The 26,719-nt window shown below is 51.5% G+C and overlaps 1 protein-coding gene across 1 annotated transcript in view; it reads left to right on the top strand.

Annotated features, from left to right (window-relative positions):
- The window catches only part of MVB12B (multivesicular body subunit 12B), a 121,460-nt gene that overhangs the window by 34,073 nt on the left and 60,668 nt on the right, over window positions 1-26,719 (top strand). Inside the window, exons 5-6 of the mRNA XM_015567137.1 lie at window positions 5,975-6,104; window positions 8,028-8,150. Coding sequence (XP_015422623.1) covers window positions 5,975-6,104; window positions 8,028-8,150 — 253 coding nt within the window. The remainder of the gene's footprint in view (window positions 1-5,974; window positions 6,105-8,027; window positions 8,151-26,719) is intronic.

Below are 26,719 nucleotides of genomic sequence, written 5' to 3'. Positions count from 1 at the left end.
GTCCTCAGTGCATCCTCTGCGCTGCTGCAGCCAAGCTTGGCACAGACCTGGGTGCAAAAGGGAAAAATCAGAAGAGGCCCAGGGAATACACGTGCACTACTGTTCCCATTTGGGGCTCTGGGAGCTCACAAGAAAGGCCAGAACCAGGAAGACTGCCCATCAGCGTACACAGGATTCCGTGTGAGCGCTGAGAACTGAGCTGAGAGTCACTGACGACTCAGAAGCTTCTTCAGGGTCCGTCATGCACATGAGCTGTCATGCAGCGCCGGGAAACCTCAGTGTATTTGAGTCGCCTCATTTTGATGTGAAATAACTTGTTTTATTTTTAATTACTCTTACCAACTAACTTTAGGATGCCCACACCGTGAATCAGTAAAATAAAAATGAACACAGAGACTCCTTTCTTTATGACACGTGATTTCTCTGTGAAGCTCTGTGTCTCATTCTGCGTCATACATATTTGAGTTTTCCATATTTAGCCCCATTGGGACCCACTATTTTTGCTGGGTTTTTACTAGCATTTCATGTAGACCAGACTTTTCATATCTGCAGAGGCCAACTGTATATTAAAATATTCTTACAACTCAGTTAAACAAAGACAACCACTGCGTAGCATATTTTCATTTTCTTAATAGTCTCCTCACTTTTGGACATTTTGCTATTACTTACTTGTAATTATATGCATTAGTTAATAATTATAATAGCTGATATTTAGTATGTATTTTCTGTATGCTAACCCCTGTGATAAATGCTCTACACACCTGATATCATTGAATCTTCAGAGGCCTCTCTTTGGAAATGGATATTATTGAACCCAGTTCACATCTGCGATAAGTGAGAGTCAGTAACTGCTTAGGGTTAAATTAAAGAATTTACCCAAGGTGCCGCCCCTCGGAGTGGGGAGTAACCAGAACACACACGAGTCTGACACCAGCCACCCTTCTAACCACAGTGCCACTCTGCAAAAGCATGTGTTCAAGCACCTTTTACAAAAAGGTTTTATATATTTATGTATCGGGGGGTTTGGTAACAGCTTTATTGGCTATACCAGTAGTTCACACACCATACAGTTTGCCCATTAAAGTATACAGTTTAGAGGTTTTTAGTATATTCACAGAGTTTGCAAGCATTGCCATCAGTTTTAGAATATTTCATCCCCTCCCCAAGAATCCCAGCCCCATGAGCAGTCACTCTCCGCTTCTCCCCACCCCTCACCTTTGCACCCGCGCTGGCCCCAGGCGTCACCCACCTGCCTTGTAGATGTGCCTGTTCAGGACATTTCATGTAAGTGGAATCGTGCAGTATGTGGTCTTTCGTGATCAGCTCCTTTTACTGAGCATATGTTTTCAAGGTTCCTCCATGTTGCAGCATCTATCAGTACCTCATTCCTTTTTATCGCCAAATAATCCGCCATTTATATGGATATGCTACATTTTGCATATCCATCCAATTGATGGATGTTTGGGTGGTTTCGGCTTTTGGCTGTTGTGAATAATGCTGCTATGAGCATTCGTGTACAAGTTTTTGTGTGGACATACGTTTTCATTTCTCTTAGGTGTCTACTAGGCATGGAATGGCTGGTCCTAGTCTAACTCTGTGTTTAACTTTCTGAGGAACCGCCACACTGGTTCTAAAGGAGCAGCACTGTTTTACCTTCCCACCCGCGGTGCGCGCGGTTCCGAGCTTCCCCAGCACGTGTCACTGTCCTTGATTCCAGCCGTCTCCGTGGGTACGAGGGGGTCTCTCGGTGTGGTTTCGGTGTGTGTTTCCCTGTTAGTTAATGATGCTGGGCATCTTTGCATGTACTTGTTGGCCGTGGGTGTGTCCTCTCTGGAGAAAGGTCTCTTCTGATCCTTTGCCATTTTAAAGTGGATTGTCTTTGTTTAACTGAGTTATAAGAATATTTTAATATACAGTTGACCCTTGAACAACATGGGTTTGGACTGGGTGGGTCCAGTTATACACATTTTTTTTTTCAGTAAATACTGTAACCATATTTTCTTAACATTTTCTTTTCTCTAGCTTACTTTATTATAAGGATACAGTGTACAATACATATAACATACAAAATATGTATTAATTGACTGTATATGTTATTGGCAAGGCTTCCAGTCAACAGTAAGCTATTAGTAGTTATATTTTGGGGAAGTCAAAAGTTATACCCGGATTTTTTATTATGTGGGGGATTGGTGCCCCTATCCCCTGGGTTTTTCAGGGTTTAACCATATTCTAGATGTAAGTACTTCATTAATTATATGGTTTGCAATATTTTCTCCCATTTTGTGGGTTGTTTTTTTTTTCACTTTCTTGTTGTCCTTCAAAAAGTTTTTTATTTTGATGGAATCCATTCACCTTTTTTTTTTTTTTTTTTGGCTTATGCTTTTGGTAACATACCCAAGAAATCATTGCCTAAATCAAGGTCACCAAGATTCATGCCTATGTTTTCTCCTAAGAGATTTATAGTTTTAACTCTTACCTTTATGTCTTTAATCCATTTTGAGTTAGTTTTTGTGAATGGTGTGAGATAGGGGTCCAGCTTCATTCTTGTGCATGTGAATTTCCAGTTGAATAACCGTTCTTCCTCCACTGGCTTGTCTCAGTGTCCTTGTTGAACGTCAGTGACCAGACTGCGCGGGTTTGTTTCTGGACCCTGGGTTCTTCCATGGATCTATATGTCTTTCCTTATGCCAGGCGTGATTGGTTACTGTAGCTTTGTAGCAGGTTTTGAAACTATGAGTCCTCCAACTTTGTTCTTCTTTTTCAAGATGACCTGACTATTCTGGGTCCCGGAATTTTCACATAAATTTTAGGATTTGTCAGTTTCTGCAAAGAAGCCAGCTGGGATTTTGATAGGAATGATGCTGAGTCTGTAGGTCAGTTTGGGTGTGTACAGATTTTGAATGATTTCCTTGTGATAGGTTCCCAAGTACTTGGGCCTGCTGGGTCCTCGGCCTCTGTGGTCTGCCCAGCCTTCCTCCACAAGGTGTTCCTCATATTCAAACACCCTCTGCTTCACCCAAACCGAGCCACGTGCTGTGCGCTCTGCAGGCTCCTTTCCTTGCTGACTGCATACTTGCTACTGTTTTCCTTGCCTGAAGTGCCTCTTCCCTCAACTCAGAATGCCCACACCCCAGATCCTTCTGGCTGAGCCAAAGTCCTCCCACCTGCATCAGGCAGTCTCTGGTCCCTACACACCAGTGTGAAGCAAGCTCTCTCCTCTCCACAGTCAGCAAAGATTGGTGGGTGCCTGTGGCACTGCAGGCTTCGGGATGTGAAGGTGATGGAAGATATGACCCTTTCCACAGGGACCTAGTCTAGTGGGTGACCTGCGCGTGGCAACAAGGAGCTGCGTCAGCACACACCGAGGCAGGACTCACCAGTCGGAGGTCAGGTCCCCGTCTGCCTTCTTAGTGCACACACTCACTGAAGGGCAGGAGGGGAGTAAGCCGTGTGGGAAGCCGAAGGGCGTGACTCTGCCTCTGAATTCCCATCATTACCTCCACGAGGACGAAGTGCAGGGTGGTCTGTGGAGAACTTGGGCTGTGGAGTCGAGTCGCCTGGTATTGAGTCTGGCTTTGCACTTACAACTATAGGACTTCACCCTCCTGGGCCTCAGTTTCCTCATCTGTAAAATGGGGAGGGGGGATATTAGCTACCTCATAATAATGTTTCTAGCTGCATTTTAGCCATTTATGTGTTTTCTTCATGTCTTTGCTACTTATCTCTTTCTTTGAGGGCAAGATCCGTGTTTAATTCATCTTTGAATTGCCTAAGGCAGCGGTTGCCAACGCTTGGTGGTCCGTGAGGTCCAAAAGGTTGGCGACCCCTGACCTAAGGTACCCATTGTGCACAGTGCCATGCTCGGAGGATGGGCTCAATAAAGATAAGCGTTATTACTCTCCGTTGCCAAAGTAACTTCCAGAAATACCAATGCATGGTGCCACTAGTGACACAGGCTTGTACCTGTTCTCCCCAGACCTGCCAGCATAGGCTTTACATTTTTTACTTGGTTTTGCTGTCCCATTTTATTGAATTTTCATCTCGTTATTTATTAGCAAGACTGAACATTTCACAAGTGTGTGCTTGCTACCTTTGCTTATTCTTCAATGGCTTCTCTGCTCGAGAACTAAAATTGCCTGTAGACTTGCGTTAATTTTCCACTCCCCCCCTGCTTTTCTTCGTTTTAGAATTGGTGTTCATTTTTGACACCTAATTGACTTACAGCGTCTTTATGTTGATACTGCAGAGCCACAAGGGATTTCCCATTCTGCACTTTCCTCTCGTTGAACCAGTTCAGCGAGGAAGCCCAGGGTGGGCAGCCTCTCCCCGTGACGGGGGCGCAGTTGCTGTGCCGTGGACTTTCTGAGGTTGTCCAGGCCTCTCCACCAGGTGTCTTACCTCACAAGGCGGGAGGGATCGGGGTAGCCTCTTCATTTCGGGTCTCACGGCCATTTCCTGGAGACTTTACCAGGGGAAAGGTGCAGTTTGGGTGCATGTAAGGCCCTGATTTTACAAAGTTAGCCGAAAGGAGGAGACTCCTGTAATCAATTTAAAATACAGTTTGTTGCAATCCACATAGTACTTAGACACTGGAAGGCTGTTTGTTTTAGTAAAGTGCTGTGTCCTTTCTGTGCTCATTAGCATGACTGAACACATTTCTATTGACTGTGCATAATATATTTACTTAAAACCAGGCCTGTGAAGCATGTGTAATTAGTGGCTCCATGCTGTAGGGGGAGGAAGGGAGCAGAGAGCAGCGTGGCAAGAACAAGTGAAATACCTGCATTCTCACCTGCGCACCCCAGGATCTTCCACGGTGCGGGCTGCTGGTGGGGTCGGGATTCAGGGCCTTGTTGCTCTCGGTTGTAGGTCCCATCCAGCCCTCGGTGTCCTCACCAAGGAAGAGAACCCACAGTTTCTGAGTTCCATCTGGCTCTTACTGCCCCACCCCTCCCCAAACAACAACGCAGCACCCAGCACCTCTGATCCTTGGTAAAGTCCAGACAGCCGCAGGCCTGCCCTGCCCTCCTCATGCTGCTCCCTGATTTGATGCTTATTTCCTGACCCGAACGGAAAGGTCTTGAAAGTCAGTGCTGAGCCCTGACTTAAACCGTGTGCTGCAGGCTTCCTCGATGACGATAAGAACGTTCATGGCTGTTCCTTGGTGAGCTCATGCGTGTGCCAGGCACGGGGCTAAGGGAAGCCTATCCCACCCCATTTCTTCCACCCGGCCACCCTCCAGGTGGGGTTTCATCCACTCCCTTTTACAGGCAGCGGGGCAGAGCTCGGAGGGATTAAAGTCATGGTGTTGGGAAGTGGCGGAGGTGGGTTTCCACCCAGGTCTGTCACTCATGTCTGGGTGATGCAGTTAATTGAAACTCGTGTTTAAAAACCACAGAGGAGCGAGCAACCCCTGGCTGGCCACCGCGGGCGTGGGCTGCGAGGGCACAGACTCGTCACGAAGACTCGATAAAGAACCACGTATTTATCTTGTTTTCCATACAACATATTTCAGAGAGGCCAAGTAGTTGAAGAAAAGTTATTTTTTTATATAGAAGAATTCCAGCTAAAAATGGGGAAGGATGACAGATTTAGAAAATCGCCACTTTGAAACCTTTAATGCAGTGGTTCTCAACCTTCCTAATGCCGCGGCCCTTTAACACAGTTCCTCATGTGGTGGTGACCCCCAACCATAAAATTATTTTCGTTGCTACTTCATAATTGTCATGTTGCTGCTGTTATGAATCGTAATGTAAATATCTGATATGCAGGATGTATTTTCATTGTTACAAATGGAACATAATTAAAGCATAGTGATTAACCACAAAAACAATATGTAATTATATATGTGTTTTCCGATGGTCTTAGGCGACCCCTGTGAAAGGGTCATTCGTCCCCCAAAGGGGTCGCGACCCACAGATTGAGAACTGCTGGTATAGAGACTCACACCTTTCCTTGTTGTTCTTTCCCGCAGAGGAAGTGGCTTTTAGAAAGAAGAGGCTGTGCATTAAATTCATCCCCCGGGATTCCACGGAGGCGGCGATCTGTGACATCCGGATCATGGGCCGGACCAAGCAGGCCCCCCCGCAGTACACGTTCATTGGGTGAGTCCATAGCCAGGCCTTGCCTCCTCTCCCTGTGCGAGCTGCAGCCGGCCCAGACCACCACGCTGTCCACCCCGCGCCTCAGCTCGCGCCCCTCGCCGCTCTCAGGGCCTTCCGTGCCTTGTCCTGGTGTTTATCCTTGACGCTCTGTGGGCCTTTCCAGGTGCCCCCAAGCCCAGGGGTTCTCTCCTTTGGGACCCCTGAGCCTCGGCTCTCGGCAGTTTATTCGCCCCCTGAGTTCACGGCGCCTTCGTTCCATGGCCAGAGACCCTGGCAGGTGGCGACTGAGGCGAACGAAGAGTGTGCTCTCAGAGTTGTGTTCTGACAGGAGAGGCGAGCAACAAACAGGACGTTAATGATGGTATCGTTTTAGGGAGCAACAAAAATGAGACACTGCAGTGAACCAGCGGCCCCTTCAGCGAGGGGGTCAGGTGGGGAGGCTTGAGCAGAGACCTCCAGCGTAAGAAGAAGCCACCCTGCAGAGTGTGAGAGGCAGGGCCTCTGACAGAGGAGGGGGCGCCCCGTGGGAATGGGCGTGGCATGTCCGGGAGCAGCGAGGCTGGCTGGGCGAGCGAGGGGGAGTCAGGAGAGGGGAGGGGAGCGGCCACCAGGACCTCGTGGGACACGATCGTGGTGTGGATTTTCTCCCAGTGCACGGATGCCAGTGGGGGTTCTGAGCCGAGAAAAACGTGCTATTTCATGACCACATGGTAATTCCGTGTGCAGTTTTCTGGCTGCACGTTCGTCTTCCCTGAAGAGCAGAGGGCTGGTTCACCGGTGGCCTCAGTATCGGCACAGGCCTGGCTCTGAAGCCGCTTCATAAGGACGAAGTACGAAGAATCTCAGGATCTCACTCTGGGCTCTTTTGACTGCGGGTGAGAGGGAACCCAGCCCAGGCTGGCTCAGGGTGGCCTGAAGTAGGTGCTCGGAGAACATCACTGGGATCTAGTTTCTCCCTCCCTCCTCCTGGCTCTGATTCCAGGGGACCCCATCCCTAGACACGTTCTCCCCAGTGGGGGAATGGTGGCCCGCTTGGTTCGCCTACTTTTCCTCCAGGTTCAAGTCCCGAGGCAAAGAGCACGTCTGTGTTCTCAATCATTCAAACAGAAGTGCTAGAACTCAGGCTCATTGGTCTTGACGGACCCCCCAGGGGTCCTGTGCACCCCGACCCTGTCACTGCTGCCTGGGAAATGTCGTTCTCTCTCCCAGGCCCGAGCCATTGGAACTCAGGGACCAACAATGAGGGGTGGCTGCCCCCAGATGCAGAGGGGAGATAAGTCAGACTGGCGAGTGAATGGATGCTGGGTGTCCTAAAGACAATAGGTGTTCATTGTACTCAGTCACCTGAGACCTGGATTTCATCGGTGTGGTAGATGGTTGTCGGCCCTCGGCCGCGTGCCTCTCTCCCTGGCTGGCTTCGCAGGCATCTCGCTGGACCCCGTGGGGCCCCACGGATAAGTTCTCCTATTGGCTTTTGAGATCGCCTCCTGGATCTGGGTCAGGTTCTGTTTCTTTTCTTGTTCATTTTAATCCAGACCCTCCTCTTTCCCCAGAAAGCCGGACCTTTACCCATCGGCCTGGCACAGGCTGGATGACAGGCGAGCTGTGGTGTTTGCTTGAAGTGCGAGGGGAGCCGGTATCACTGAACTAGAAGTGGGGCTTGAAGTGGATTGTCGTGTAAACACCTACTATTAAATGACAAAATTAAAAAAAATTAAAGACTGAGAACCAAGGACAGTGCAGTAGGAAGGCCAGCTCCGGACTGTGACACCCAGGGCCCAAGGGGGTGATGTGACCAGTCTGTGGACAACAGTTCCCTGGTGTCTGAGGCTGTGATTCTGTTAAAGGAGTTGGTTTGCCTTGTCGCTCAGGTAAATGCTTTGTGCTAAACTGCGCCGTGAAGTTTTCTCTTTTCTCCTACAGGGAACTGAACAGCATGGGGATCTGGTATCGAATGGGCAGAGTTCCAAGAAACCATGACTCATCTCAACCCACAACACCTTCCCAGTCGTCAGCTGCTTCCACCCCAGCCCCCAGCCTTCCCAGGTGAGGCCTGGTCCTGGCATCTCGTGCTGCGATGCATGTTACGGTCACGTGGTCTTGGGCTCCAGGGCACATGTTTCAGAACCCCTCCATTCAGTAACTGCTGAAGTCATGCAGAAGCAATCTACCTGTGGAGGATGTTTTAAAACCCAATTAGAAATCTTTGCATTACTTAAATGTAAAGGCCATTGTGTATTCTGTCCTGCACGCATTCTGAAGGCCCCTAAAGTAGCAGAGCATGCAGCTTGCAGGGCTGGTGGCTGCACGCAGGCAGGGCCCGCAGCCCTGTGGCTGGAGCCTGGCCGGAAGAAGTTGCACTTCCTTCTCTGCCTGGGCCAGCCACTCATTTGAAACCCAGGAGGGTTGGTAAGTAATTGTGTTCATTTTCACATTGTTCCTTTTCCCAATGAGTAGAACTAAGACATGAGCAGTTTGGGTTTGAGAGAATAGTGAGAAGTTTTTCAGGAGATGTTAGTTTTAATCATTGTTTCCACAAAGAAATTCCGGAGAGCAACCTGGGCGCTCTGCAGGCGATTTCAGTCAGAATCGAGGTGGACACGGTCTCCACTTTCTGCAAGACGCGGGTGGGAAAGGAATCCTGTCACTAAAGAAACCTCGCATCACTAGGAGGAAATTATTTGAGGACAAGGAACAACAAACAATGATGATGGATTAAGTTGAGACCGGGATTACAAAAGTAAATAAAACAAGAAAGGTTTGGCAGGGCGGTGTCATTGGGGATTGATGTAACATAAATGAGAATGGATCTAGAAGCTTCCATGTGGGCCAATAGAGATGAACACAATCTGTCAGGATCAGGGCAAAATGGTCACTGATGGGCTCCCCCTCCTGGTCCACGACCCACGCCTTGCCCGTGGAGGTGCAGGGGTGGCGAGGCTGCACTCTCTGAGCGTCCGCCCCTCGGAAGAAGCCAGCAGCTCCGCGGGCTCCGTCCCTCAGCTCCTCCTCCATAAAGACAGTCTGGGCTTTCTCCTGACAGACCCACAGCCACGCATGGTCCTTCAGCTTAACTACCCCCGGAACCGCCTGAGGCTTCAGAAGCGGTTTTCCAGTTCACTTCGATGGGAAAAGACACAGATAGCGAAGGAGTAGCCAGAGGGCAGGTGGAGCAGCTGAGCGTCTCTGGTTTAGGATGGGTGGGGAACGTCAGCCATGGGCCGTGTAAGGCTCTCGAAATCGTTTGGTCTGGCCCTGCCAAGGCCTTAGGGGAGTTAATGAATTAAATGTTTGCCCAAATACAGCAGGCCAGTTTTAAGTTGATAATTGCTATGGCCTTCGAATGATGTTGTAAATATCCAGTGGCCCTTGGCAGAAGAAAGGTTCCCCACCCCTGGGTTAGGAGCTCGAGACTAATGCAGCTCAGTTCAGCTCCGGCACGGTCAGAGGTACAATTACCATGGTCACCTGTGCTCAGGGGCAGCTCAGGCTCATCACCTGTGGGCGGGTTCATTTAGGCTCATCCCTGGGTGGTTACAGCTGCTCCCTGTTGACATCATATGGCTTGGAAGGACCTAGAAACGGGCACAACCTCAGGGCAGGTTCTGCCTTTCTGTTGGGTAAAGAAAGTACTGCTTCTCTCAGGGAGTTAAAGCAGGAGGCCCGGTCTCCACAGAAGGCTGCCGGTCAGTGGTGGAGCACGGTCGCTGGCCACTGAGGTGAGAGGGCCCGAGACACCCGGGCGGCACCGGGCAGAACTGCAGGTGGTATTTATAAGGCTTATATATTTCATAACCTCTTGTTGTATAGTTTATGGTTTACAGTGGTTCTAAGGAAATTGGATCAGTTTTGTTTTACTTGCCAAATAAAACAAATGTCAAAATAGTCAATATAAAATGTATTCTAATTTGGCTGAGTTGAGTCAGCCAATAGGCAGTAGGATAATTGAATGTTACAGTAGTGCTTCCCGGTCAAAGCCACCGTCTCTCCCAGCTCTCCGCTCCCGCTGGGCGGCTCTGAGCCCCCCGAGTCATGGGGCTTCTGTGCCTTTGGTTTCTGTGCTGTTTCTTATCCAGCGTCTTTGGTAATTTTTAAAGATGAAATGCTGATCACTCACTCAAGTTTTCCGTTGAAGATTGATGAACGGATGAGTGCGTTACTTTACCCCTTGAGGCTTCAGGTCTCTCTAACCTCCCAGCAGAGGAATCTGGCAGCTTCCGCTCTCCCCTCCCCAAGCCTCAGACCTTACGCTGACGTGGCAGCCTCTTCTTCCCTTCCTGTTTCCTTCCTGTTTCCTGTGTCTGCGTCTTTGCTCATGTGACACTTGTGCTATCAGCTCCATGCCCCCTCTCCCAGGAAACCTTCCCTGAACACCAGGGGCTGGGCATGGGTCTTGGCTTTCTGTTCTGAGCGCCTCTCGGCTGTTGAGCGTTCACTCTGTGCTGTGCTCATGTTGGGACCTCCTCGAGGCAGGGCTGTGTCCACTCCGGGATCTCCCAGCGCTCAGCGCAGGTCCAGGCGAGTACTCGGTTTTGCAGAAATGCTTCTCCATCAGCCTAGGACCTCGTGCTGCTCTCATCCACCGCCTCCCTCCCCCCAAAAACTCCCGAGCCCCTGAGCAATCCTGGGGATTTTCTGATTATGAGAGTAAGATAGACTTGTTGAAAACTGGCAGAATACAGAAATAACGAACACACAGAAACCCCATTTCCGTGGGCAGAGGTGCATCATTGTCGTTTTTCTGTGCACTTTTTACATAGGTGACATCATGTCATAGCGGGTTGTGTTTTGCTGCTTCTTACTCCTGTCGTATTGAACCACACGCATAAGAACAACTCCCTCAGGCCTGGTCTTTGTGTGAACCGCGGATCAGGTTGCAAGGCCTCGGCTGGAGTGAGAGTGTGGTGATGCGGCGCCCTCTACCGGCCAAACGTGGAGGCGGCGGCCGTCTGGCCGGCTGGTTCCTGAGCACTGGGCATCGGCCGTTTCCGGCAAACCCCTTGTGGGGCCTGGAAGGGAGCCGGGGAGCGGGGCCAGGAGCAGACCTCACTGCTTTCTTGAGCTCCAGGCCTTGTCTCAAAAGTTAAAATTGTGTTGCTCTACCCGTTTCTATGTTGTCACTCATATTTAAAAGAATCCCCTGCCGTTTTCCGGCGAGCTCTGATCTCCAGCTTAATTCAGACAAAAGGGGCAGTTGGTGGACCTCTCCAGGAAGAGGGGTCATCACCTGAGGGCCTCGTGGTCCCAGCAGAGCTGCCTTCTCGCTCCGGAGGCCGGGGCTGCCCAGGACGGGTGCTTTCTGCCCGTGTCCTCCCTGTGGCCACGACAGTGCCAGTCCTGGGCCGGAGACCGCGCTGTCCTTTCACGGTGGGCCTGCCGGGGGCCGGAGACAGAGGCTGCCCCCGGCTGTGTCCGCTGAGCTGGACACAGTGTTTGTGGCAAAAGGCGGGATTCGGTCTTGGCAGAGCTGCTCTTCCTCAGTCAGCGACTCTCACTCATCTCCGCACACGTTTCTGAGCTTCCACATGGAGAAGGTGCTGCGCCTCTCCCAGGAGCTCGGAGCCTCTGTGTCTGCTCTGGGCATCAGCCCCCCACCCCCCCCACACACACACAGACACACACACACGCAGGTCGGCTGCAGGATGGCGCTGGCCGTGGGCTGAGGCCCCGACACCGCCCCTTCTCTTCTGGGCAGGCCAGGCCTGAGCTCTGCAAGTCCGCCGGTGCAGGCCTTTCCAGTTCTCTTCCTGCCGCTGCCTGGGGGCCGGTGCAGATGGGGAAGCACCTTCCAGCTTCAGCCGGGTCAGCCCTCCACTCCTCTCACACACGGGGTCCCACCCGCAATTCTGCTGGGGAGAGAAGGTTCTGCCCCTGCCAGCACCAAGGTGTGGAGACGTTCCGGGAGGCGGCTGCATTCACCGTGATGGAGTCCCCGTAGCCCTGGGTGTGGGTGAGGGGACGGTCTGTGTCGTCCCAGCAGGGCCCTGGTGCACTGCACCGCCCGGCTGCTCAGCTGCAGAGCCAGTGGCTTGATCAGACCTCAGGAGCCTGTGGCTCAAATGTGCCGACGACACAGAGTTGTTGGGGAGCTGAAGTTCTGAGAGACAGCCGATCCTCCACCACTGGCTCCTCAGCCAGAGCCCCGCGGCCAGGAGGTGAGAGTGACGGCCAGGCACGGACGGGCCTCTGAGGAGAGTTGGCTTGGCAGTGGTGTGAACGACCGGGCACGCGCCTGGGTGTGTGGCGTGCGGCCTGGTGTGCGCAGCGGGCACGTCCGTTAGGCACTGCCCCACGCCTCTGCCTCTGCCGGGAGGGTCACGTCACCTGCACGCACACCTCGGGAGGCCGCCGCCTCCAGCTCTGCCTGAGTGTGAGGCCTCGCTGCGCTCAGACCTGGTGGAGGGAGACATGGCAGCTGGCTGCGGGGGTTTGCATGGTCGTTAAGTGGGAGGTTTAAACATGGAGGAGATGTCAGTGGTGTTTCCAGGTGGGGAGGGGTCATTGAAAGCCCCGGAGGCAAAATTAGATCAGGAAGTTAGAAGGCGGTAGATCTGGGCTTAACATTTTAAAAAATGAGCAAAGAAAACCTCCCCAAAGTAAAAACTGCTTGGCCTCAGAGAAGCTGACTTCAGGGGGGTGAGTTCCCAGCTGCTGGCATCAGTCAGACAGCCTCTGGATTCCTCAGACGTTACGCGGTGTCATATTCCCTGCCCCCACGCTCAGAACTGCAAGCTCAGGAGACCATGTTAGGGCCGCACACACCTTGCCAAGGGGCCCCGGGAGCTCCTTGGGCGGGGAGGGTGCCGAGCAGTAGGTGTCTGTCCCCGAGGTCTGCTCACCCAACTTGTAGCCGTCACCTTCTGAGGTCCCAGAGCCGGTGTCGGAGGCCAGGATGACCACAGAGTGACTGCCTGACCCTCACCACGGCCCGGCCCAGCCTTGGCACCCGTGAGCTCGTCCCTTTCCGAGTCCATCTGAAATATGCAGTCCAGCCTCGAGCGCTGGAATTCTCAGGACACCTCGTGTTTATATGGTTGTTGGGCTCGGGGTGTCCTGGAGAATGTGGTTCCAGTAGCTCCACCCCGCCCTTCCCGCCGGCCTGGGGCGCTGCGGCTTGTCCATCCTGCTCCACACAGACCTCAGGCCGTGGGCTGGGCTGGTGACCCTCCTGACACTGTCCCTCCCCTGGAGAAAGTGCCACCCTCCCGCCCAGAGCCACAGAGCAGCCTGTACCTGCGCGGCGCCCCTGGGCCTCTCCCAGGGCCCGGCCAGGGAGCTCCCTGCAGAGGGTGCGTGGCGCCCCTGAGCTGTTCACCGTCTCCCGGTGATTTGTCAGCTCCCAGCGAGGTGTCAGTCACCGGTGCCGAAGTATGTTTCTAGTGACAGACATAATTGTACTTAACTTTGTGCGTGGATGTTATCAATCTGTGACAGGTACTCTGGGAATGGGGCATTTTGATTGCAGAGCATCTGTCACATGCACTTACTCTTCCTCTCAGGGACACCCGGGTTCAGTCACAACTTTTGCATGTCGATGTCAGGTTTGGAGAACATAGATCCTTGCTGACCTCAAAAGCCGTTCTGTCCTTCCCACCCCAGGGCTGTCTTCTGAAAGGTTAATGGCTCCTCCTGAAGGAGAGAGAACCAGGCCGCGGTGATCTGAATTCAGGCCATGCGCCCAGGCCTGTCCCCGCCGGCCCATTGTCAGCCCATGAGCCGCTGTGTGTCCAGCCTCGCTGACCCGCCTCCCCACGGTGGGGGATGGACTCTGCCTCTTGACCCACCTGCCGAATAAGCCTTAGCTCACGGCGGGGCTCCTGTTGTCCATGCTGACAGCCCCAAATCCTCAGGCTGCCTATTGTCAGTGACAGTGATAAGATGCTCTTGGTACCACAGGTGACACCTCACCTGCTGTTGCTGCAGGACTTGAACGAGAGGCCCCGAGTGGCGCCGATCGGGGGCCGTGTCCTCCTTTTCCTGTCCAGGTATTTGCCACCCGACCCGAGTGACAGTGGGTTTGGCGAACCTTGACCATCTGCAGGGCTTGTGCAGGCGTGGCCGTGTCTGGCTTCACTTGGAATAATTAGCCCTCCTTTTCCTTCACAAAGAAACCACACACACGTTTATTGCTTTGTTTAACCAAAGAGGGACACGCATTTTCCCATTCTTCCTCGATGTGACACCTCTTGCAGATTTTTTCTTTGTTTTTGCACAGGGACACAGGCGGGCACCGTGCATTGTGCATGTGACCTGTCCTCTCTCTGAAGTGCTACCTCCCACCGACTCCAGGCAAAAGTACCGACAGCCAGGGTGTCTCACAGAGGACCCTCGAGGGTGGGGCTTCCAGGGGCTCAGGTGTCATGGAACCTTCACTGGCTTCCTGTTGTCTGACGTGTCTCCCACATCGACTCACGTTAACGGGGAGTCACCTCTCGCTCCTGAGCACGATATCCTCATTCCGGAAGCCTCTCCGCTCCGGCCAGTGCGGTGCCTCGCCTCTGCCGCACCTGCCCTCCTGCGAGGCCGAGCCGGGCCTGTCCGCTCCACACCTGGGGGGCCCTCGCCTCGTCTGGGAGGCCCGTGCTCTCTCGCTTCCCTTCCTCTCCTGCCGTCGCTGGGCACGGTGTGGCCTTCACGTGCCGGTCTCGCTGCCTGTGTTTGGTCTACGGCTATACTGGCGGGCTTAGTGATGACAGGGATTCTCATGCTCCTTCTTCCCCTTAAAGCAGTGGTTCAACCTTCTGGCCCTTTAAATGCAGTTCCTCCTGTTGTGACCCAACCATAACATTATTTTCGCTGCTACTTCATAACTGTCATGCTGCTACTGTTATGAATCATCATGTAAATATCTGATAGGCAGGATGGTCTTAGGCGACCCCTGTGAAAGGGTCGTTCGACCGCCAAAGGGCTCGCGACCCACAGGTTGAGAACCACTGCTTTAAAGCCTCGGGAAAGGCTGGTGGCTCAGAAAGAACAGCGATGGCAGCACCCATCCCTGTGCCTCCAAACTCAGCAGGACTTTCTTCAACTGCCGTCTCTTTGGATGCTCACGGCAAGGGCTCAGGGAGGAGTGTGTGGCCTGAAAATATTCATTAAACATACACAGTGCGCTGGCTTAGATACATGAGACGAGGGCTCACATACTGTATTTATACATGGCTCCTTTCACTTGTTCTTCCGTCCCATCAGCAGACTTACTTGCATTTCTTCGGTGTCAGGCCCTGCTCCAGGTGCTTCATGAACAATAACTCACTTAACCCCAATACAGCGCTGTGGGCCCGGTACTGCTATCACCTCTGTTCTGAGATGAGGAAACGGGGGTCAAGGAGGTTGAATGCCTTTCCCGGGGTCACACAGCTGAGTGCTGAGGTGGGATCTGAACCCAGGCAGGTGAGCTCCCTTGGGGTTACACATTGCCCTGCGCCCTGATGCTGACGGTCGCTGGTCGTCCCTGGTTCTGAATCACTTCATCAGGGGCCGGTGGTGGGCAGCCACTCCAGTGCGTGTCCCAGCCGTCTTCACACGTGGCGTCCCCGGGCTCCTGCCCAGCAACTGGGAGACAGGACTGCCCGGCGTGTGCCTGTGGGGGTGGGGAGCTCATCCGCTTCCCTGTCTGCGTCCCCACCTTTTGGGAGACGAGCAAATGCCGGCTGGGGTCCAGTCCCCTTGAGGTTTAGATGGTGACCGAGGGAACAGGCACAGGCCTACACCAGAGTCCTGATGTTGGGTCCTCGGGCCCTTGGATGGCTCCCGAGTCCTTGAGGAAGCGAGGTTACAGCCGTTGGATTTATTCTGGTGATCAGCAGAGTGGTGTGCAGAGACCTACAGAGGAAGGCTCTCCGAGTCTCCTTCCAGCGCTGTCACAGGGTCACACTTAGTGGTGGAGTCACACGACTGTTGAAGGTGCGATTTCACCAGAATGCAGTTTGGTTTTGTTAGACAGGAATGATGAGCTCAGGCTGAGCAGTACACTTTTTATATCAGTGTTTCCTGTGGCTTCTCGGGAAGCCAGAGCTTCTGTTTAAGGAAGAATGGACTATTCGTCTGTGCAGCGCCCCCGGAACTGGCCTCCTCGGCCCCCCCTCGCACCTCCAGTTCTGACCAGGCACTTGCTGCCTGTGAGTGTGTTCTCTCTGTCACGTCTGTGACTGTCCGTGGTTTTCCTTGGTGGCTCTGGTGGTGATGTGTGCCTCGTCCTGAGAACAGGGCTGCAGACATGGGATGGCTTTCTCCCGTGCTGGTTCTCCGTGCACTGGGGCGCCGTGCGCAGTGGGGCTGAGCCCAGGGCTGGTAGAAAGGCCTTCCTCAGGTTATGAAAATAGTTCTCCGTGTGTCAGGACACATTTGTCAGTTCCCTTCAGGGTCGGTTTTGTGAGCCGGAGCATTTAGAGGCGCACATTTTGCCTTTTATCAGAGTGGAGGATGACAGTCTATTTGCAGGTAGCTAGTCTGTGGAATATTTCACCTCGTCTCTCGGTGTGAATTTAGCTGCCAAACAAAGTAAAAATGGGTGTTAAACAAGCAATATTTCCCGGGACTTTACCTCCCCCCCTCACCCCCCGCCGTTCTATTTCAAGACAGGGTTTCAATTATTGGATATTTAACAAAATCCTTGGCTTGCAGTAATTTTTCTAAGGCCCTTCTGATTGATTTGGGGTGGGCTTCCGCCCACGGGGAGGGCAGCATTGAACTTGAGCAGCAGGTGTTTCATTTCCAGTTGAATAATAATATTAATTATTATTATGAGAATAAACACAGTTATCATCATGATTATTTCAGCTACAATTTTTTGAGCATCTTGTGTCAGGCACCATGTAAACATTTGGTGTGTGTTGTTTTAATCGTCATAACCATGCCGTGAGGTGAGTCACAGGTCCTCCTCTTAACAAGGGAGGAGGCTGAAGCTTGCAGAGGCGGAGACTGACTTACCCAAGGGCAGAGCGTTAGGATAGAGGAGGCAGGATCGGAACCCAGGTCCCACCATGGCATCTCCCCGCCTTCCAGGAGCCTCAAGGCTCCCTGAGTTTGGGGACTCTCTGCCTCAGAGTGCTCTGCACCCAGTGGGCACCGCCGGGCACCAGACGTGGCCATGAACTGTTCCAGACCGTGGCCAGCATCCCCCCCATTAGTCATGGTTGTACTTTGCTCAGCACATTGTCTTCTCCCGATCTGGGGACTGGGCAAGGAGGGGGCGAACGTTGCCGGAGGTTCTTTGTTACGGTCTGGTGTTTTCTGTGGGCCGTTCACCGCCTGCCCTGCGCTCTCACGCTCGCGGCCTTTTATGAATCTGAGTTTGGCAGCCTCACTCCTCTTGGAGTTTGGAAAGGGGATATTTTAGAAGGTTGGAAGGAGATGAAAAGCTAGCTGTGTCCATATGTTCCTTGTTTTTAAAAGTAGGGTCAGTGAGGTTTAGAGACTCTTTAAATATTTCAGTTTTTAAGATTAGACCCGATCATCTGGAGTGGCCGTGCGGTGCCCGCGGCCCCAGACGGACTTTTTTCTTCATTTCTTTTATATGGGAGGTAGGTGTCTGGGCATCGCAGGGTTCAGTGTAATAAAACTGAAACGCGGTGAAAAAAGGCCACGATTCGGAGCTGCTGCAGCTATGAAGCTCCGTTTACCTTTTTTTGTTTTTTTTTTTTTTTTTGGTAATCAGTGACTTGTAAAATAGCAGATTGGTACAAGGAGGGTAATTTAAAGAACCAAAGACTCCAAGCTTCAAAGGAGCACAGTCCTGGGCGTTTTTCTAAGGAAGCGTTTTCCTCGCTCAGTCAGATTCTCCCTGTTGAGATTAGACATCCATTCTGAAATGTGAATGGTTTAAATTCAACATGTTAGTTAAGACAGGGCCGTCGTGTGCCCCCTTTCTCCTGAGTTATGAGTGGGAAATGACATGGTTGTTTTTCTTGATCCCAAGATCCTTATAGAAGCCCAGAATCAGAGTGACCGTCGGGCCCAGCCCTGAGACTCCAGTGGGGACCTGGGCAGAGGCCTGATGGCCACACTCGGGGAGAGGCATAGCGGGGCCGGCCCGGCCGCCATCCTGTGCACCTGGCACTTACACGCTCCACCCTGAGGTGAGACCAGGGCGATTTCACTGCCCGTGGCCACCGCATGCGCGGCCTGCCGGAGCTAGCGCCAGCGCCTGGGGTGGGGGCGGTAGTCACACCCTTGGCCTTGACTGCCTCCCAGGGCCCTGCCCCTCTCCCACGCAGAGGAAGCGGGGCTCTCTGCCCGCTGGCATCCTGTCAGGTTCTGTTCACTCTTTATACCTCTTCCATCCTCAATTTCAGATGTGATTTGTCAGTTTAGAGGAGGGAGTCATTAATAACCATTATTTAGAACTGTCGAGTCTTCCTCTCTGTGTGTGAGTGTCTGAGTTAAGCATCCAAAAAATTGGCCTTGTTGGTGGCAAACGGGGCCTCCACGGGAACAGAGCCGACCACCCCGCCCCCACCCGCCTTTCTCGCGTGCCAGTGGCTCCAAGTCTGTCTTTAATCACCGAGGGGCAGCGACCGAGTGGCTAAAGCACGTCCTCCTGGAATTCATTAGTGTTATTACCAAGGACCATGCTGTAAATTGTTGATTTTTTTTAACTGCTTGGAAAAAATTTCTCCTTAACTGTTTCATTTTAATGTGCTTCAAGAAAGGAAAGTTTTTTCTTGTCAAACATTTGAGACAAAATTGTTCAGAAATCCTGACTTCAGTTTCCACTGGGCGTGGGCTCGGAGCAGTTGTCCGAAATGAAGCCGGTGCCCTGTCATCACCGTCAGGCTCGGGGGTTGCGGAAGAACCCCCAAACCTTGCGACAGTGGTTAAGGAATCGGCATTCAGTGTATCTGTTAATGCACGTTGTTATTCTTTAACATTAAAATTCCACTAAAGTACTAATAATTACTGTTAATATCTTCCCGTGGAAACTTACAGCAAAGGAGCAATAGTAGAAACAGTATTTAAGGGAGAGCTGCCGGCATGATAAGAATGCAAATAAGTGTTATTAGCCTAATGATTTTGTCGTCGCCATGGCTGTGCGGCAGCAGTGTTGTGAATATGTCATCCGGCACCCGCGAATTTAGAAAGTGTGTCAAAACACAACTTCAATTAGTTTGCTCTAATTATGGCTCTGGAGAGTTTGTAACTACATCACTCCTCATTAAAAGAGATTTTCTTCTATGGATTAATGCAACATACAAAGGAAAGTTTCGAAGTTCCCGACGCCATTTGCTCCCGCCAGGAGCAGGCTTGGAGCAGGGCTGACGGATGCTGGGCCCCCCCTGCCAGCCTGGCGGGGTGGCGGGGCCGAGCCCAGGGCAGCGTGGGCCGCGCATTCCTCTGTCCCGCGACCAGCTTCCTGCTCAAAGTGGCCATCGCAAATGGAGCCTCCACAGTTTCCAAAAGAGGGTAATTGAACCCATCTCGAGCTTTCAAGGGAAATTTGCTAATCTGAAACGATTGGCATGTCCCTCATCGTGAGCTTCTCGGGGGGCTCTGGGGACCTTCAGCCCTACCATTTCCAAGTGCCGCGTGCAGTCAGCTGGGTCCTGTCCTGGGGGCCCGGGAGGAGACTGCGAGGGGAAGTGTGCTGTTCTCGGTCGTGCAGAATCACATGGTGTCTGTGAAATGTCTGTAAAAGTTTTCATATAGTGAAAAAGAGGACTTTAAGGAAATGTTAATCTCTTGTCTAAACTGATAGTTATAAATGCTATTTGTCGAGCTATTACCATTTGGAGAAGAGAAAAATAAATTCACACTTTCTTGTCCTGTTACGGACGTTCCCCTCCCCTTGGACACCAGCGGTGTTCCCACGGTGCCCGCCTCTGTGAGGGTGTGGACGGCGTCTGTGTCAAGGGGGCTGGACCAGGCTGGACCTGGAGCCACTGCCTCTCCTCACCCCACAGCACCCTGTGACTCCACTATGTGGGCAGCGCAGGGTGCATTTTTAATCCAAGCGTTAAACTTTAGGGTGCTGGCTGAGGAGGCCTGGGTTTTGGTTGCGCCCCATTCAATTTATTTGTGCAATGCCGAATATCCACAAGACAGCTGTGAGTACGTTTTTGTTGACTTTAAGTGCTCTCGTTGTCATTATTTTTGGTGAGCACAAGGGGTGTGTGTGTGAGATGAGTGACTCGGCCACCTTTACAATACCGTCCCTGTTACCTGGAGCGAGTTTCTTCACTCCTCTGAGCCTCGGTTTCCTCTTCTGTAAAATGGGGATGAGAACACCTTCTTTGCAGGGTTGTCGTGAGAACTAAGTGCCCCTCCAGGCACACAGTGGGCACTCGTGCATATGCTTTCTGCCCAGAGTTCCTTCCGGAGCTGAGTCCCAGCACAGGCAGCCCACGCCCTCAGGTCTTGCTGTTGCCACCATTTGGCTCCTTTCTGCTCCGGCGGTAGCGTCAGTCACCAGCACTCTGAGTGTCACAGGTCAGCCTGTGGGCGCAGGCGTTCTCCCCTGCAGAGTGGGGGCAAGAATCTGTGCTCACGGTGAGCAGCTGGTAAGGGGTTAAGATAGTAATTGTGTAAGTCTTCCAGGCTTTCTCCCAGTTCTGCGATAATTTGATGAAGAACTTCACCCTAATTAAATATTCAAATTAGGGATAAGTGTCAATATGGCTTCCCATTGCCTGGAATGATGATTTATTGTATTCGAAACTCTAGTGGCTCACTGTAATCTAAGCCGAACCGTTGCTCCTGATTATTTCTGCACCACACTTGCCATGTCTGTGTTTTAAGATTTAAACTAGTAATTGATTTGCCATATGCTGTCGAGCTGCACATACTTTAAAGCCGCGTGGAGGAACTCGGGGAGTTTGGAATTGTGATTTCCTCCGTCTTCCAGGGGCAGCTTTTCTCCCTGGTCCGTGCGGAGCGGGGTGTTTGGGGGTGCGTGCGTCTGTGTTGCCCAGGAGGAAAACTCATTACGCGGCCCGGTTGGCAGTTTGAAGTTACACTGACCCTGGCAAGTGGGTTGCTCGAATGGAAAGTGAGCGAGTCTGCATTTGTGCTTCCTTCGTGCTGGCGCCGCCTCGCAGCGGGGCATGGCATGGGGGCAAACGCGTACGCCCACCTCCTGCGCGGCCGTCTCCTTCGCTGTGTGACCGTGGGCATGTTTCCTACCCTCTCTGAACCTCCTTTCCCCCGTCTGTAGAATAAAGCTGACCTGCTGGGTTGGGAAGGTTAGAGGTGAGTGTGAAGCGTGAGGAATAGTGAGGTGCTCAGTGAGTGGTCGCTGTGATAGCCCCCCAGGTGGCTCCAGGGGCAGGGCCCTCAGCCCCTCCCCCCACCTCGTCCTGCAGAAAGCCACTCCGACCTGACCTTCCAAGTCAGAGGTCCTCTCACATTGGTCATGCAGAATCACATGCTATCATGGTCCCCCAGGTGGCTACGTGGGAACCTCCATGCCCGTGTCTTACTTTGTGGCAGCACTTGGGTCTGTCTGGACTCTGGTGTTCCTGTTAGTGCTCAGGGGTTCCTGCCACACTGTGCTCTCTCCTCCCGGCCCGGGAGCCGGCTGCCGTGTCCCTGGGCGCTTCGCAGGGCCTGGTGTAGTGTCTGCGGTCGGTGCTCAGCAGATGTGCTCCTTTTGTTTTAAAATGAAAACATGGAACCTATAGTCCTTTATTTGCATATCTTCCGACATTTAGAGCTTTTTACTTCCCAATTTAGGGATTTGTATATGTTTCAATTTAATATCAAAGGGGGGGGGAAGCTATGGGTCTAGTTTGTTTTTGTTTTCATTTTTTTTAGTTTTGTTGTTTTTTATTTTTGTTTTCATGTTTTATTCTTTTAGAGAAGTTTTAGGTTTACATCAAAATTGAGCAGAAGGTACAGAGATTTTTGCCTATGCCTCCAACCCCATTATCAACGTCACTCACCAGATGGTACTTATTTTTTTTTTCACTCAAGGAAGAACCTGTATTGACACATCATAATCCCCCAAAGCCCATAGTTACCTCAGGGCGCACATTGGTGCTGCACATCCTATGGGTTTGGACAAATGTGTAACGACATGCCTGCCATTAGAGCGTCACACAGAGTGTCCTCACGGCCCTAAAATCCTCTGTGTACTGCCTCCTCCTCTTCTCCCGCAATCCCCGCTGGCAACCACTGATCTTTTCACTGTCTCTATAGTTTTGCCTTTTCCAGAAGGTCATGTAGTTGGAAACATACACTGTGTAGCCTTTCAGCTGGCTTCTTTCTCTTAGTAATATACACTTACCATTTGGTTTTTTAAAGTATCTCAGTGCCAAACACGGCGCTTGGCATAGAGCAGGTTCACAGCCTCTAAGTAGAGCCGCCTGTGTGCCTGTCGACACCGGGCTCAGCCTCCCCTGGAAGGGCATTGTTTCATCGGGTGTATTTGGAATTAAGTTTCGGGTCTGGGCATAGAACTTTATGAATATAATTGTAGAGGAAATAGGTCTGTTTTACGTTTTGCAAAACCACACTTGATTTTCTTGGTATCATTACAAAACAAAAACAGTGTTTCATCAGACCATGAGAAATGATAGTAAACTTTGCACACGGAGATTTCTCTCTGAGGTTGGCTCCAAAATCAATAAGGGAAAATAAAGAAAGCCACACCTAAAAATATTTTAGGGCCTACAATCATGAAAATCACAGCATTTCTGGCCCGGCCGGTGTGGCTCAGAGGTTGAGCATCGACCTATGAACCAGGAGGTCACGGTTCGATTCCCGGTCAGGGCACATGCTGGGTTGCGGGCTCGATCCCCAGTGTGGGGCGTGCGGGAGGCAGCTGATCGGTGACTCTCTCTCATCATTGATGTTTCTGTCTCCCTCTCCCTACCTCTCTTAAATCAATAAAAACATATATTTTTAAAAATCATAGCATTTCTGTTTTAGTGGAACCAAGTTATAAGAAAAAATTTGCAAGATTTTCTCCATCTCTGGGTCTTTAGAGATCTGAATCCTAACGTGGAATCTCAGTGTGGAAGCCAGGGGACCTGAGCGGGAATCCTGGCGGCGAGGTCTTTGAGGGGGTGCTGGTCAGGCCCTTTGGGCAGAAAATGATTCATTCTAATTACCTTCCAGGGTGATCGGTACCTGAGCATATGGTCCTCAAGAAACACGCTCCCTGAACTGTCAGCGAGTGTGGGCAGCGGGCAGGGACCTGGTCTGACACCGCTGACCAGCCTTGGAGAGTGGATGCTGGGAAGGTGCTTATTAAAATGCCAGCAGGTGTGGCCGCAGCCCCCGCCTGTGGCTCCCGCACCCTGCCTGTGCCAGGTGTTTTATAAGAGCCTTTTTCTTCATTAAATGGCATTCATTAAGCACGTCCTTACACCTGGCACGGAAGCGGCGCGTCACAGATGACTTCTTCCCAGTGGTGTTTGCAGGAATAAAGTGGAATTTCATTTAGCCATTTGCTCTGTTCTTGCTCCCCCTGACCACCTTAACTCAATTAGTGTGGCTTTTGCATGTTCCTCCCCCAACCCCAGTCTGTGACTCCTCTGCACATTCCCGCTGGTGCTCGCCCACCAGCAGACGTGAAGCTAGAAAACCAGATGTGGCTTTAGCAGCAAGAGCTGCGTGCTGTCCTGTACAAGCCCGTCTAACGCTCCCAACAACGTGAGAAGAGCTCTCCTCCTACTTTGCCCATCTCCTTTTTCCCAATAAATAGAAAAGATAGTTCTCATTGGAAAAGAAAGAAAGGAAGGGCACGTAAGAGAATGCGGAAGTCACACTCCCGTCTCAGAGACTTCTGCTGGCCACAGCGCGAGCACCGTTCCTGGTCACAGCCCTGCCTGCAGCACGGGCCGCCCCTGCTGAGGTGGCAGAGCCTTCCCACCTCATGGCATGTATGTAGATGTGTAACCACAGGAAAATGTTGTATGTGTGGTATTTACATACTACATGTCATTCTGCGACTTGGTGTGGTTTTTCCCCCTTTTTTGACCTAACATGTGTTCTTTGAGATTTGGCCTTGTTGAAATAGAAATGTCTGGCTCATTCTTTCTCCTTGTTCTGTCCTAGTTTAGTGTTACATGAACATTTCACCAATTCGTTGCTCTTCACGAATGCTGCCCAAGGACCCAGTTCCTGCCTCTTCTGCCCAGATCGCCCTCCTGACTTGGTCTGCACCCCGATCCCTCCCTCAGAGCCATGGCATAAGCCCCTCCGTCAGTCCCACCCAGCACACCTGTAAACATCACTTCATGGCTGCCGGCTATTCTGAATCAGACATACTGTTGTTTCCGGTGTTTGAGTAGAGCATCATAATTCGGAGCTGAACTTTGTCCCTTTCCCCGTCAGGGTTCACATCCAAGCTGTGCGCCTGGGGCAAGCGGAGACCGTCTGTCAGAGACTTCTCAGCGCCCCCGGGGACCGCCCGTGCGGTGAAGGGTGCCCCTCCACGGTGCCAGCGGGTGGTTTGATCGTTACTTCCTCAGGCTGGGTTCCCCGGGAGAGAGTCAGTGCTGGTCCTTTGGTCTCACCTCCTCCCCATCCTGAAGTCTTAATTCCGAGTCACCTGGAGCCTGTTAACCGTATTCCTTTCGGAGAAAGGGCCATGAGTGGTCTTTCTGTGTTGCCGCCTTCACATGTGAGGGACAACTTGGAGGAGGAGAAGATTTCTGACTCGCGACTTCCTTTCCCGCCCACATGCTGAGGCCCCACCATCCTCAGCTGGTCTGAGGGGTGATCTCGCCCTGGCTCTCTCTTCCCTCCCTTTTCTGCAGAACGGTGGGCCCTATGGCTTCTTTACTTAGGGTGTGTCGTCTTCCCATTTCTTTAGCGCAGGAAAGCATTTACTGAAGTGTACTCAGTGTAAAGTGTAATTCGGTGCTCTCTCCCTTCTGGGAGCATGTCCACACCACAACCTTCCATTCCTCCTTTCCTTCCCCCAGAGGCCTGATCTAAGCTCTAAGGGACCCCACGAGGCTTGCAACCAGAGAGCAGTGGACAGCAGCAGCTCGTCCCGGGCCAACCCCCTGTCCCTGTCCCCAAGACCCCCTTTTCTCCAACTTCCTAGTGAGCCAGAGCGGCCAGCCTGGGCCCTTCCTTGTTTCACTGTCTCCAGCTTCAGTGAACGTCCTCTAAAAATCCCTGGACTGTCTTGTGTGGGGGGTGAAACAGGGCCGCGTTCAGCAACCTCAGTACTTGAGTTCTGGCCAGGAAAGAATTCAGAACCAGGACTCAAACAATAAGAGAACATTTATTTATGAAACCACAGAGGTAATTCGTAGAGGAAATGGGCTGAGGAAGCAAGTTTTGGAGGCAAAGGAAGGGGCCGTGGAGCGCGGGAGTGAGGAAGGTAATGGTAGTGCACCTGGTGGGGGGAGGGGGGTTGCGGAGAAGGTGGGGAGCAGGAGAGGAAGGCACGGAGCACTCTGAGTCCTCGGGTTTTAAGGGTGGCGATTTAGGGGAGGTTCCAGGGAAGATCTTACTAGAATATTCAGCCACGTTCCAGGTGTGTCCTTTCAGGGCCTAGGTCTCCACCGATTGATTGGTCAGCACCAGGGCCGGGGTCATTATGCCATGCAGCTGTTCCTGAGGGCAGCCTTGTCTGGGTTTGCTGCTTCTCTGGGCCTGGAGCTGAAGTACACCTGAGGCCCAGACATTCTCTCTAGGGAGGAAAGGTCAAGGGGCCCAGACTGCGTGGCCAGTGATGTGCTGGAGGAGGAAAGGTCACCCTGGGGGCGAGGGAAAAAAGAAGCATAATTTGGTGCGCTTGTCTAGTTTGTGCTTTTTTGTGTCCTATTGAAGATGCCTTTGCCAAACCTCAAGGCACAAAGACGACCTCTCGTGGTTCTTCTAGAAGAGCTCGTGCTGCTCTTGTTAAATCGAGATGCATTTAAATAGTGTCAAGCCCTCGGCCTCCTGGACGTCATCATTTATTCCTTCCCTTTCCTCTTTTCCAGAATAGCCCCGTGAATCTCTTAGGTAATTTTTAATGTGTGTGTGTGTGTATGGTGTGAGGTAAGCATCAAGGTTTGTTTGTTGTTGTTGTTTTAACATGTGGTTATCCAGTTGTTCCAGCATCATTTCCTGAAAAGATCGCCCTTTCCCCATTGAGTTGTCTTGGCACCTTTGTTGAAATTCAATTGATCACATATGTGTGGCTCTGTTTGGACGCCGTTCTGTTCCATTGATCTGTGTGTCTATCTTTATGCCAACGCCACCCTGTCTTGATTACTGTAACTTTACACTAAGTCTTGAAATCAGGATTGATTTAGTCATGAGTCACTTGGTTGATTTTGTTTGGAATGTTGGAAGCCCTATCAGCTTCTATACTTAGTTGTTTTATTTTTAATTCAGCAAGCTTTAAACTTTTTAAGTTGTTACTTCTCTTAATTGTTCTGATTTCTTTCTAACACCTAGAATATTTAGGTTGGTCTTTTTTCTCCATATCCATCATGGTTTTCTCATCATTGTCATTTCTGGGCTCTTTCTCTGCATCCTGAAAAATCGTGGTGGGCTTATCCTACTATGTTACTAATTTAGATTTTGGAAATTTTATTTCTGCACAATTTCTAATGCAGATCATCTTTCTACACCCAACAGTCAGTTGTTTTCCCAGAGGAAATGTTCTTTTCATCTTGTCATTTGACACTTTTTAAAAAACATATTTTTATTGCTTTCAGAGAGGAAGGGAG

This window comes from Myotis davidii, unplaced genomic scaffold (genome assembly GCF_000327345.1).
Source record: "Myotis davidii unplaced genomic scaffold, ASM32734v1 scaffold142, whole genome shotgun sequence".
Taxonomy (NCBI): domain Eukaryota; kingdom Metazoa; phylum Chordata; class Mammalia; order Chiroptera; family Vespertilionidae; genus Myotis; species Myotis davidii.
Note: the sequence above shows the minus strand (reverse complement) of the source record. Positions and strands in the feature narration are given on the sequence as shown.